The sequence below is a fragment of the Heptranchias perlo genome, chromosome 2 (assembly GCF_035084215.1).
Source record: "Heptranchias perlo isolate sHepPer1 chromosome 2, sHepPer1.hap1, whole genome shotgun sequence".
In the NCBI taxonomy this organism is placed as follows: Eukaryota; Metazoa; Chordata; class Chondrichthyes; order Hexanchiformes; family Hexanchidae; genus Heptranchias; species Heptranchias perlo.
Genome location: NC_090326.1, coordinates 65,072,428 through 65,086,767, shown reverse-complemented (window position 1 = coordinate 65,086,767; position 14,340 = coordinate 65,072,428). Strand labels below are relative to the sequence as shown.

Sequence of the window (14,340 nt, the reverse complement as noted above, 5' to 3'; positions counted from 1 at the left end):
GTCACTTTCAGTCCAGTAAAATGCACGTACATTCCCAGCCTGTGCTTGGTGAGACAGGAAGAGAGTAATTCATGCACTGTTATAAAATGCCGTTACTATTGGCTAAGTTGCATGTCTGCCACAGACTCCAGGGCTGCACTGCATAAACAACATCTGGACTACAGAATGGACTATCCAGTAAGTATTTACAGTTGTGAGTGGTCATCTTTTTGGGGTGGCACCAGCTTCTTTAAAGCTGCTGAGTCAACCTTTGGTAGTTATCGAAGTTGGCATGTATGTGAATCGCCCATGACATGACGGATACCATTATACTTGCTGGTTGTGTCAAACAAAAGGATCCAAAAAGGATTCTTCATGAGTTGGAAACTCAACTATGCCACCATGGGTAGTCATGTTCAGACATTCCTAAACAAGGAGGGGCTAAAAAAAAAAACAACTTCTCTATGCACTTCTTAGCAGTCACTTCTAACCAGCAGATATGTTGGCAGCAGTTCACTTGCCATCCTTCAGGCTTTGGCCACAGATAATGTCTACATCAAGAAAAGAGAAGCAAACACAGCTAGTTTTACTTCTGACAGAGTTGATAGACTGTCAGTCATCAATCAGGGTTGGATTGGAACCCAGGTCCAAGAAACCACTTTCTAACCCACTGCACCACAACTCTTCAAAAGACTGAAATTTATTTATTTGCCAAGTGAATTTAATTTCTCGCAAATAGAATAAACATCTACTGAAAGACGTTTGGAAATGACTTAGCAGGATTCATTACAACATAATGTGAGAAAAACAGCAACAGGTTTAGATTTGCAAGTAAGGCAACCATATATTTAGTGAGCGACAAACCGACAAGTCATGCCCACAAGTGGAGTTAAAGAACAGTGTCACATCGATCTCTTGAAGGGCTCCATGTGTAATATTTCTAAGTTTTTTATTAAAGGGGGAAAAACTATTGCTTCACTAGTGATGGACGTGCAAAATGTGATTTCCCATTTCTTCTTGTTTTATTAAAAAAAAATCAAAGAAAGTCACAAACCATGTGTGATCCCTAATTGCAGAACAGTGAAATGACACACACCATTCATGATTGAAGCATTACACTGGAAGCAAGTCAAATTTTAAGCACAAAAATGAACAATCTTATCTTAAAACCAATTTAAATCAAAACTGTGTTTTAGAAAATGGTGTTATTTTGAATCGATGCATATAATAGCAAAAATTGTTTTAATACTAATTAAAGCAGTTGAGCCTGTCTTAACTAAAATGTAGCTACAATTCAATATTTCCATCCACACACAATACCCACACTTAGGAGACTCGGGTTCTAATTTTGCTACTCCACTTTAAAAAAAACAAAATTCTTCTCTTTAGATCGCTCTGAGCATTGATCTGGTCTTCTACCAAGATAAATTACTCTAATACCAGGCCTCTGCTGCTCTTGTCCCAGTCACTGGGAAGTGCGAGAATGCAGTCTGAGATTCGAGGTTTGTCAAATGGCACAAACAAATTAGAGGAGTGAATCTGCATACTACCAATTAACAGCACATTACGTTAGAGCACAAACACAATGTGCAATCATGCATTTTTTTTTAAAAACTGGTAGTACATCATATTTCAAAAATTTGACACCTTATTTTGTGAACCCCAAGCCATTTTATTATTCGTGCCCAAAATTATTCACAGTTGCACACTTTAGCAGACAACGAACACCTGAGGAATCAGAAGACCTTCAAACTATGCCCGTGCCTAAGGTAGGCATCCATTTTTTTCAAGGAAAAAAAGGGGAGAGAAAGGATATTAAGTATTAGGAGTTGTGCAGCTCTAAAATAGTTAAGTACAATGTAATTTGCAGTAAACGTTCCTAGAAATTGTTGCATTTTACAAAAAATAATTTTAAATTTAGTTTTTAAATTACTCACTCTGAATAAGCCAACTTCAACATCTTCAAACTTTGCAGCAACTGATATTCCAGCACAGTTTACGAGCATGTCTACTGGTCCCAGCTTCTCTTGCGCCTAGTGACACGTTAAATATTAATAGATTAATGCTTCAGGAAAAAAATGTTTGGTTGAGAAACGGGGAAACAGATTCCCATTTCTTTTAACTGTTTGGTTAAAGCTCACTTCAAGGATCACTAAAATAATCATTTTTCATCCAGACCCTGCCTGAAAAAAAAAGTCTCAACTATTGGTTTCTTTTTTTAAAAAAAAACTCACTCTCAGATTTATCAAACTTAAAGTAAGGTTAAAAAAAAAACTATGAACCTGTTGGTGGTGGGGGAAAATGAACAATACAATTAGAGAAAGTGTCGCTATTTTGTTCAGACTCTGGTTGGCTTTTAAACCATATTATTTAGCAAGTTCTCCTCACTAGTCTCATAACAGGGCTGCTCGGAATTTGCATAAAACAAGCAAAACAGAATTAGGACAATGATGTACAATATACAGTAGCAAACTTCAAAAAATAACATTTGTGGTTGACAGCAAAAATGGATCTACATTTAACTTCCTTCTGCTCTTAGCAAGGTATGGTTATTCCAATAGGCAATCAAAAAATATTAGTTTAAAAAAAATCTAAAGTTTGTTTCTTGGAGCTGTGAAGCTATCAATTCCCATACCCAACCCCAGTTGTAACTAACAGTCAGAGACACTGGTTTTACATGGGCTTCAGTAGCTTTCAGGCAGCATTCTGCGATTCCAACACCTTTGATATGCGGTAACTGAATAAGCCAAATTCCACTTTTACATACGATTACAAAGTTTTCTGGGATATTGCCAGTATTTTGGAGTTTGCTTTCTGCAATTCCATGCATTTTTCTGTGAAAGCTGCAAATCAGCAGCCTAATTGGTGTCTCATTTACATTGCAGCATCGGATTGTTCAAGACAGGAAGCCCCGACTTCAACAGCAAATGTAATTTAAACGAGGCCTAGAGAATTAAAGACATCAAGACAACAACGCGAGATCACGGCACGTGTGGCTGTCAATACATTTAGAGTGCACGGCTGTTTCCATAGCACTGTAGCACTAGCAGACCTAGTTACTGAACCACTTCTACTAAGCATAAACAAAGTATAAATAGGGTCTACTATATCGAAGTACGTGTTTAGTATGTTTGGAAAAAAGGAAACAAACGCAAACGTACTTGTTTAATCACACTTTGCACTTGTCCATAGTCTTTTGATACATCAACAGATATACACAATACTACCTGTGAAACAAAATCAGAAGATAGTCACTCTCAAAAGTGCACTTTGTAAACAAGAGCAGCACAGTACACAATATCAAAGAATACAAAAACAGTACAAATATCTCCTGAAACTATCATGCAAATGAAAGTCTATACAACTATGCAAGAAGGAATCAACTGGGAGTAGTTGGAAAACAAGTGACTACACTATGAAATTGATTGCATGGGGGGGTGGGGAGAAGAGGGCAAGACAGCAGGCAAAGAGGCACGCAAGTATACGGGGAGGTGAGTGCTGCATAGGAGAGTGGGAGGGATGCAAGGGAGCACAAGCGAGTAGAAACACAAGGGAGCATAAGTGGGAGTGCGAGACAGAGAGCATGCGGCAAGGAGGGTGGGGAGAAAGCAAAAACACTTCTGCTCAGCAATAGATTGCCTACTTCTGGGCAATGTGGAGTATAGAAAGGAGTCAACAGCATAAAGGGTAAGCCTTTCCCCAAAAAGGAACAAGACAAAATAAAAAGTGCAATAGTGACTGGCTACCCAAAGAGAACGCAGCAGCATACCCAGTAAATTTAAAGTGAATATGCCCCACTTGCAGTCACCTGGGCCTTTACACCCTGCAGAAATAAAAACCAAGAACCAACCTGGTAGAAATACTGATGCTATGGATGGTTAGTATTTAACTAGTCTTAAAACCAGCTATTAGAAAGTATATTTTAACCTTTGCTGACACTAGGAACATAGGAACAGGAGTTGGCCATTTAGCCTCTCGAGCCTGTTCCACCATTCAATAAGATCGTGGCTGATCTGTGACCTAACTCCATGTACCCACCCTAACCAAAAGGTATTAAGGGATAAGGGGCTAACAAAAAAAAACCATCAATCACAGATTTAAAATTAACATTTGAGCTATCATCAACTGCCGTTTGCGGAAGAGAGTTCCAAACTTCTACCACCCTTTGTGTGTAGAAGCGTTTCCTAACTTCATTCCTGAAAGTCCTGGCTCCAAATTTTAGGCTATATCCCCTCATCCTAGACTCCCCAACCAGCAAAACCATTTTGCCAGAAACTGAATTATATTCATATTTGCAGAGCTACGCAATTTATCCTGCCAAAATGAAAGCTTTCTCATTCCCCAATCACAAATGAACTGCTCGATTTCAATAAAATGTCAGTGAACAAAGAAGCTACTTAGAAATACAACGGTTGCATTTAAATCACAAGAATTCCACAACCAAACACGCACAAAATGCTCCAGTATACAGCACTCGAACAGCTTACTAGTCTTCTACGCCCACCTGCTTATCATTAATAGAATGCCTCTTAATTTCCTTCTTTGCCTGCAGAAGTTTGCCCTGGAAAACAAACATACAAAAACATTTTTAGACGGCCATTTTTAAAAGTTCAGTAAACATTCGTGACAGCATATGTTCAAGCGGAGCTCTGTCTCTAACTTCCTAAAGTCTAACTGTTAACCAAGCCGTGGGTGATTCAGAGTTTAACTCTTGTTTAATCAATAAACGTGGCAAATTGGAATGTGCTGGTTAATTTGTGGCTCCAATTCAAGAAGCATTTTAAGATTGTTTTGCATTATTTTTAAAAAGCATGGTGTTTGCACATGCAGACTTATACTTTTAATAGAAGATAATTGCTCCCCTCCAATAAAAGAAACTCAAAACAATTGTTACCATTTCAAACTGAATAATCTGTTCCAGGTTATAATGATGAAAATACAAACACTGACTAAACAAAAAAGACTGTATGTTCTCTATTGTATCTCTAATAGGATTGATTAGATTGGTCGAACAACATTTTCTAGTTTTACCCATAAGAGACTTAATCAGGACTGTTGACATTATTTGCAATTACTTATAAATTCCTAACCCCGTTCCAGTGAATTTTCTTAGGCATCCCAGCAGCCACCTCAGAGTTAGAGCAAGTAGTAACAGGCTGTAAACGAGTACCTGGTAAGGAAGAGCTTTCAAGAAACACTGGCTGAGCCACCCATTAATTTCTGCACAATTACTTTAAAATCTGGGATAGCTACCAAACTGCTGGAGAAATTTCTTTAAAAGCAAATTACCATCATTGTGATGGGAGGGGAAAAAAATCTTAAAGCTGAAAGATTTACTATAATGCCATGATTAAAAAGGACACAACTGCAACACGTCATTGACAGAGGGAGAAAAACCTTTTCCAAAACTTACATGTGGGGTGGATGACAATGCTCCTATAGAATAATTCTGCATGCTACAGGAGTTTTCCTTCATTTTAATGCATGGACAAGCAAGTATTCCTTGAAAAGTCTTCCTTATAATATGTGTTGTACTAAAGCTAATTCAAGCCATTCATACCATCTATCTAATATAGTAAAAAAATGTATCTACACACGCTTCCTGTCTATAAAATCTTACATCAGGTTATATTTTTGTCTCACTTGTGTCAAATTCCCTCTCCTCCCCCCACCCCTCCCTCCATCATCAATTCCTATGTCCACACTTATAATGGAAGCTGCCCATGTAAACTTTGTGATGTAATTACACCATCCTGACACTGGTGGTGCTGTTTTGCATCTCCCAGCTCCTCAGCCTGGAGAAACTCCTACTTCCCAAATAGTCAAGTTTTCCTACATAACTATAAATTCATAGATATATGCATATCTTATGTCAGCAGCACTTCCAGTCGTCATCACATTTTTGTTCCACTTTGTCAACTCCCCTCTCTCCCCCCCCATTATCAATTCCTATATCCACATTTACAATGGGGTTTTCCTATACTACTGCAACTTGCATTTATATAGCGCCTTAATGAAGCAGTCCGAGCCTGCATGCAGCAAGACCTGGACAGCATCCAGGCTTGGGCTGATAAGTGGCAAGTAACATTCGCGCCAGATAAGTGCCAGGCAATGACCATCTCCAACAAGAGAGAGTCTAACCACCTCCCCTTGACATTCAACGGCATTACCATCGCCGAATCCCCCACCATCAACATCCTGGGGGTCACCGTTGACCAGAAACTTAACTGGACCAGCCATATAAATACTGTGGCTACGAGAGCAGGTCAGAGGCTGGATATTCTGCGGCGAGTGACTCACCTCCTGACTCCCCAAAAGCCTTTCCACCATCTACAAGGCACAAGTCAGGAGTGTGATGGAATACTCTCCACTTGCCTGGATGAGTGCAGCTCCAACAACACTCAAGAAGCTCGACACCATCCAAGATAAAGCAGCCCGCTTGATTGGCACCCCATCCACCACCCTAAACATTCACTCCCTTCACCACCGGCGCACTGTGGCTGCAGTGTGCACCATCCACAGGATGCACTGCAGCAACTCGCCAAGGCTTCTTCGACAGCACTTCCCAAACCCGCGACCTCTACCACCTAGAAGGACAAGGGCAGCAGGCGCATGGGAACAACACCACCTGCACGTTCCCCTCCAAGTCACACACCATCCCGACTTGGAAATATATCGCCGTTCCTTCATTGTCGCTGGGTCAAAATCCTGGAACTCCCTTCCTAACAGCACTGTGGGAGAACCGTCACCACACGGACTGCAGCAGTTCAAGAAGGCAGCTCACCACCACCTTCTCGAGAGCAATTAGGAATGGGCAATAAACGCCGGCCTTGCCAGCAACGCCCACATCCCGTGAACGAATAAAAAAAAAACATAATAAAACGTCCCAAGGCATTTCACAAGAGCGTTATCAAACAAATTTTGACACCGAGCCACATAAGGAGATATTAGATCAGAAAGAGGTAGGTTTTACGGAGAGAGAGGTAGAAAAGCGGAGAGGTTTAGAGAGGGAATTTCAGAGCTTAGGGCCTACACAGCTGAAGGCACGGCCGCCAATGGTGTAGCGATGAAAATCAGGGACGCGCAAGAAGCAAGAATTGGAGGAGTGCAGAGATCTCGGAGGGTTGTAGGGCTGGAGGAGGTTATAGAGATAGGGAGTGGGTGAGGCCATTTGAAAACAAGGATGAGAATTTTAAAGATCAAGGTGCTCCAGGACCAGGAGCTAACGTAGGTCAGTGAGCACAGCGGTGATGAGTGAACAGAACTTGGTGCAAGTTAGGATACGGGCAGCAGAGTTTTGGATGATCTCAAGTTCATGAAGGGTGGAAGATGGGAGGCCGGCCAGGACAGCATTGGAATAGTCAAGTCTAGAGGTAACAAAGGCATGGATGAGAGTTTCAGCAGATGAGCTGAGACGGGGGCACAAATGGGTGATGGAGGTGGAAGTAGGTGATTTTGGTGACAAGAGCAGATATGTGGTCAGAAGCTCATCTCAGGGTCAAATAGCACGCCAAGGTTATGAATGGTCTGGTTCGGCCTCAGACAGTGGCCAGGGAGAGGGATGGAGTCGGTGGCTAGGAAACGGAGTTTGTGGCAGGGACCGAAGACAATAGCTTCGGTCTTCCCAATATTTAGTTGGAAGAAATTTTTGCTCATCGTCAGACAAGCAGTGTCATAGTTGGGGGGGGGTCAAGGGAGGTGGTAGTGAGGTAGGGCTGGGTGTCGTCAACGTACACGTAGAACCTGACGACGTCTTTTCAGATGATGTCGCCCAGGGGCAGCACGTTGATAAATATATAGGCTTATCATTCTGAATGTGCAATCACACCAAAAGTTTCCAACAAGTCACTGAAAATGCTTTGATTTTCTTCCCCACCTTCAGTAACTGAAAGCTCTAATGTCCAAGTTTAAACAAAAATAAAGAATTATATATTTCACAATAACATGTTTACATTTATCCACTGAATTCTCGTGTGCCTTCCAGTGACCAAAGATTTTATTTGAAGGCTTCATCCTCTTCCAAAAGCCCAGGCTTGGAGTTGATATTTTTGCCGAAGTCTATGACTCTTGAGCTGAATTTGAGTCGAAGCAGACAAAGACACCCCCCTTCTGATCTTCCAACTGCTCTTCAATTCCCAACCAACCAGAGAGGTGGAGAGGCAAAGTGGTTTAGGGAGGAAATTCCAGAGCTTAGGGCCTAGACTGCTGAAGGCACAGCCACCAATGGTAGGGTGAAGGAAGTGAGGGATGCACAAGATGTGAGGAGTTCTCGGAGGACTGTAGGATTGGATGAGGTTACAGCGATCAGAAGGGGAGAGGCCATGGAGGGATTTGAACACGAGGATGAGAATTTTAAAATTGAGGAGTTGCTGGACCAGGAGCCAATGTAGGTCAGCAGGCACAGGGGTGATGAGTGAATGGGACTTGGTGTGAGTTAGAATTCAGGCAGCAGAGTTTAGGAAAAGAATTAGCACAAAAATAGTAAGAAAGGGATAACTTTTTTTTGTGATTTATCTTCAAAAAAGTGTAAAATTCAAATTGTTTGTTTAAACAGAGCATTTTCCTTGCTATTGAAGAATCAATTATTCTATGGGTGTTTCTTTGACTCGGAAACATAACAGCTTCAGACAGTAATTTTTTTTGCATGTACATCTATTTCAATTTTAAAAGTTTTAGCCTTAATACAAAATTGTAACCAAATATTTAACATAATTAAGTTGTATAATGCTAACCCAATTAAGTTTGGGCAGGCAAATCCAATTCAAATTTTATCCTTATGCAGGCACTGCAGATCTAACCAGGGATACAAATACAAAATGATTTTAAAAACACCAGGGAGAACTATTATGATGATTGTTACTGTATACCATGATATCTGCTTTGTGTAAAGAAACTGGACCATCTACAACTAGTATGCACAGTGTCTATCGTTTTGGTGTTAAAATATTTTTCAGTATTGAAAAAGGTCAAGGTGACCCTTTTTCATTCAAAGATTTCACCTGTATCAATTCCCAACTCTATTCTGTAAATTGGAATATGTAAAAAAAAGTCAAAATCCTTCTCTTTCCCCGCCCACTTCCCCCACCCATTCACCCTTTCGTACAACCTGATTTAAGGAACAAATTGATTCAATCTCAATGCAAGTATATTTATCACTGGTTTGGGCAAAGGCATTTTACACCAAAACAATCCTACAACAATAAAAATATAGCATTCAGGCAAATTCCTATTAACTGTTCCAGTCACATACCTCATCCCGAGCCACCAGGGTTATAAAAGCACCATGCTTGAAGCACTCGATGGCAATGCATTTCCCAATACCACTAGATCCTCCTGTCACCTATATGTAAAAAAAAAATTAAGATTCACAGTAAATAAAAAAAACATTTCTTATGGATCAATGGGTGAATTCTATTGTAAGTCAGTCTTTCTGTAATTTATATTAAAAGCTATTCAAATACAGCCTCCCAGTAAATAAGGCAATATCCACAATCAAGGTACGAGGTTTCACGCTTGTTAACATTCTGGCATAAGGAAATGCAGTATATTAAAATGGGAGTGGGGTACTAAAACCTTGTAAACACATATGTTGGAATCTATTACCAACATATTATATGTGCAAATTGTTTAGTTTCCTTCATTTCTCCCCCCACCGACCTTTGATCTTTAGGTTTATTTTCAGCAACTATTTGCTTTTCTTATCTTCACAGCAACACTTGCAGAATAATGAAAGTATAAATGACTGAATTGAGTTAAGATTTTTTTGTACCTAGAGTACATTTAACATTCGTAGTTCAACATAAAAACAGTAAGCAAGGCATCAGTATGCTATTGGAGAAGAACCGACCAATAGCAGCACTGGAGACAATACCAGTGGTGGCACCAGGTTGTAGCAGAAAAACTACACTTGAAAACTGGCTTCTAAATTCAGATCCATTTATAAAAAAAAACCTCAAGTCTCATAATACACACTATTCCAAAACAGTACTAGGGGGTGGAGGGAGAAAAAAAAAAATCAAATCGAAGACATAGGTTTTTTTTTAAGGACGCTTTTGAAGGCACGAAAAGTGTTAATAAGCTGAAATGATTTTGGAAAAGAGTTCCAGAGGTCAGAGGCATTATGGCTGTAAGGCCAGCCTCAGATTTTAGGGAGGGGGGAAAAACAAAAAAAGAGGGCAGTGATCCAAAGTCAGAGGAACGGAGGGTGCAGGACAAATGGCTGGAAAATATTTCACCAATTAGAATGGGGTGAGGCTGTGGAGGAATTCAAAGAGTATCTTGAAATTGATGCTGTGGCACTAGGAACAAGTACAGTTGAACAAGGACAAGGGTGATATGTGTGTTTGCAAGTAGATTCAGGCCACAGCACTCTGCATTCGGTGAAATATGCAAAGAGACCATTTCAGAAATTGATTCTTGAGAGGGAAGGAAGTAAAGAAAAGAACATTTATATCACCTTATCATATGTCAACAATATATCAATAGCAATGTCCCAAAGTGCTTCATATAAATTAATTACATTGTGCAGTTACTATTATGTGGGTAAACATGGCAGCCAATATGTGTACAGCAAGGTCCCACAAACAGCACTCAGATGAACGACCTGCCAATCTGTTTTTGGTAGTGTTGGTTAAGGGAAAAATGTTGGGCAAGACAATTCTACTCTTTCAAATAAAGCCATGGGATCGTCAGCTGCCTGATCCACCTGAGCAGACAAATGAAGACTCAGTTTAATGTCTCATCCAAAGAATGTCACTTCTCTCAAGGCAGCACTCCCTCAGTACTGCAGTGAAAGCATGGAGGAGAATTTCAGCAGCAGATGAGAGTGTGAAGAACAGGCATAAGCAGGCAATGTTTACATTGGACAATTAAAGAGAGGAACTACAAGAATGTGGTGCCATTGAGGTGGATGGAGGGGTCAACAATGTCAAAGGCAACTTAGAGGTCAATGACAAGGAGGAACAGCAAGCCAAAGTCACAGTTACATGGGTTATCATTGGTAACTCTGAATCGGGGGTGGGAAGAGGAGGACGGTTGTGAATTTGGGGAGCCAATGTGGTGGGAGAGCTTAAGGGAGGTGCGAAAAACACCCAGAAATCAGAAGAAACAGGGCAGGGCATGCTTGGAAATTGCCAAGAATGAATTGATGCACATGGTTGTTCAGCCAGGGGAATGGCGGCATGTGTAAACAGGCAGGGTGATGTCAGGAAAGGGGCGGGAGCTAAACAGACCGTCCATGTGCCAGGTTTCAATCAGGTCCAGAATTGAATTGCTCTCTCCTGGATAAGATTGTGAATAGAGAGGAGCATGTTTGTAAGAGTGCAGACATTTTACATGATGGCAAAGAGGGGATGGGTAGCAACAGACTTCCTGGGGGAAGTGGAAAAGAAAGTCAGAGGACACATGGGTGAGTTCACTGGTGTAAAATCGGAGGGAATTTGGGATGGCAAACAGTTTGTAAAATCGGCCCCCCAAGGAACAAAGCAGGAAAGGCATGATGGAGGTTAGGCAACTCCGATGGCCACAGACCCAGTATCATGGTGTAGCTTAGAATATCCAAGTTGCAGCAGAGGGAGGCCATATGTCCAGGGCAGACAAGAACCTATGTGATGGCAGGGAAGGAGACGCAGCGATAGGTGGGGATTGGAATTATAAGGGGTGTGGTCAGTGAGTAACAGAAGGAAGAATGTGAGCAACAGAACAGAACAGGAAAAAGGAGAAATGCAGGACAAAGATACAGAGGACCTCGGATGAGAGTCAGCCAAATACTCATGCACAAGCAGACAACAAATTTTAGAACAAATCAGAACAGTGTTTTAATTTCAAAAATGATCAGGGAATTAGTTATAATACTTTATTGTGAAATGTAATACTTAATGCTCTATTCCAGGAGGCACATTAACTCTACATAATTAGTCCACTGAATGAAGCATTACAGTACCTTGTCACCAGTGCTATTACTTATAATCCCTTAATTATAATTACACTTTCAAAAACATTAAATATTTTTTGGAATATGAAAAACATCACAAAGAATTGTCCTTTCACTTCTTAGTTGAATCCAGCCCTTGCAGATGGGGCAGCCTTTTTGTAGTAGAAAATGGAAGCTCATCCAACATGTTACTACTAAAGATCAAGTATAGCTTGATAGATTAGAGAAATATAAACATCTAAGTTGAGGATATTATGCTCAGAACTGTGCTAATCACTAAGTACTGCTATACAATTACTAACTGACACCAGAAGGTATGTTAGAACAATGTGCAAACAGTTTATTTCAGCATCTTGATCTCAATTAGAAAATACAAATATACCAAACAATGACAGCACAATTCAGGCTCCAACAAGATATGACAAATCTGAAAGGTGCAAACCTTGCACCTACAATTCTCCACACAGTGGGTTCCTAAACTGAACTATTCCCTTGTGAACAAGTGCAAAGCACAGGTCTGGTATTGCTCGAATTTAAAAAAAAGGGAAGAATGTAGGAAAGGGTAACAAAGGGCACCAACTGTCCTCTCAGGAACATAATGACATGATCAGGACAAACTATAATATCCTCAAACTAAGTAATTTTAAAAAGCCTTTGGAGTCAACATTAAGCCGGAGGTTAAAAAAAAAACAGGGGAGGGGAGGAAAGCAAAGATCTGCATTTTTTTTAAAGTGGGGAAATAAGTAACAGGTGAAATATAGAACACTGCTTATAAGTAGTGTATAAAAGTTAAATTTGTAAAAAAAAAAGTGGCAGAGAGGGAAAGCAAGGGAGTAGAAGTTGTTTTCCTTCAGAGAAAGTAAACATTTAAGACAGAGTTTCTTGCCACATACAACATGTTTAGCGACTCCAGCTGAAGCGCTTATTATTTAGTCCCCTGTAGCTCTGGTTGTGCAATGTGCAGCAGGACTCCCCGGACAGTTCCCTCTCCCTCTCCCTCTCCCTCTCTCCCGGGGAGTGTTCGGATCCTCCTGCTCGCTCTTGTTTACAGAACACGGAGCGATTGTCTCATGGAACGTTCGCAGCGTCCCCGGGGATTCCCCCCACACTCTCTCACCGCGCGCCGCCCACTATCACCTGGATCGAGCAAAGCTCTCACTCACCACAACGTGCGACCCATTCAGTTTGAGTGGCTTGGGACTGATGAGCGGGGAAACCATGTACAACAGCAGGACGAAGGCCACGATGAAGGCCCCAACCACCAGCAACATGACGAGCAGTAGCGGCCTCCAGCCTGAAAGCTCACTCCACAGAGTATACCCCTCCTCCAGGAAGAACATTTATAACACACTGCAAGCGCTCTCAGTGACGGGAAGAGCCAGAGAGGAGGAGGAGCTGTTGGTTTAATATCAACCCGGTAACCCTCACGACCCTATGGGGAGGGGGGAAGGGGGGGAAATAACATGAAACTTAACGCCGAAACCACAGCGCACCAATCAACTGCCCGTGCTGGCTACCAATAGTCGCGGTCTGGCACCGTGCACATGCGCAGCAGCCCACGCCTGGGAGGAGTTGTCGTCTTCCCTGTATTTGCCTATTTTAAATAAACCAATAGGGGTGACGCTGGGTTGCTCCAGTGTCACTAACAGGAAGACAAGTGCCCCCTCAAACTGAGGAGGCACCCCATATACTAATAATTAAACAGAAAATCTGATTAAGCTAAAATAAGACACTCTATCACTTGCGGAGACCACCTACTTTGTGTCTTGCCAATTTTGTTCTCCCCAACTCAGGGGCAGCGGCCAATTGTGTGGATGAGGTACACTCTAAATTTTGCATTACTTACTTTACGTCATGCTCGGATTTTGTACCTTTTTGCCAAGCCTCAACGAACCCTCTTCTGTTCACTGTCATTTATAAATTTAAGTCTGAGCAAGTTTGAAACACAATGAAGTAGGTGGAGTCAGACTGGTACAGCATGGAACACTAGTGATTAAGGACCAAAGCAAGACAAGGTGATGGGGAACCCTGTAGTGCTGTTAACTGGGGAGCATCCAAAAATACTGGAATAAAAACACTGCTTTGCCCTCTCCTACAACATGTAGTGGAAATCAAACAAGAGTTACTGCATGGTGAAGTTATGGGTAAAAGAAAGAACTTGCATTTGTATAGTGCCCTTTGTGTTCTCAGGATGTCCCAAAGTGCTTCACAGCCAATTATTTACATTTGACTTGGTTACTGTTGTAGAGAAATATGGCAGTTAATTTGCACACAGCAAAATCCCACAAACAGCAATGGGATAAGTGACGAGATAATCTGTTTTTTTCATGATGTTAGTTAAGGAACAAATGTTAGTCAGGACATCAGAAGAACTCATACGCTGTTCTTCAAAAGTGCCATGAGATGTTTTATGTCCACCTGAAGGACGG

The 14,340-nt window shown here is 41.2% G+C and overlaps 1 protein-coding gene across 6 annotated transcripts in view; it reads right to left on the bottom strand.

Annotated features, from left to right (window-relative positions):
- kdsr (3-ketodihydrosphingosine reductase) overlaps positions 1 to 13,424 on the bottom strand; it is a 38,585-nt gene extending 25,161 nt beyond the window's left edge. For all 6 annotated transcript variants that reach the window (XR_010966635.1, XM_068001928.1, XM_068001932.1 and 3 more), the window contains exons 1-5: positions 13,075 to 13,424; positions 9,230 to 9,319; positions 4,484 to 4,540; positions 3,141 to 3,206; positions 1,917 to 2,012 (exon numbers count right to left, since the gene is read on the bottom strand). Coding sequence is in view for 5 of the 6 variants with exons in the window: in XM_068001928.1 (XP_067858029.1) it covers positions 1,917 to 2,012; positions 3,141 to 3,206; positions 4,484 to 4,540; positions 9,230 to 9,319; positions 13,075 to 13,251 (486 nt within the window). In the remaining variant the exon portion in view is untranslated. The remainder of the gene's footprint in view (positions 1 to 1,916; positions 2,013 to 3,140; positions 3,207 to 4,483; positions 4,541 to 9,229; positions 9,320 to 13,074) is intronic.
- Positions 13,425 to 14,340: the final 916 nt, after the last annotated feature.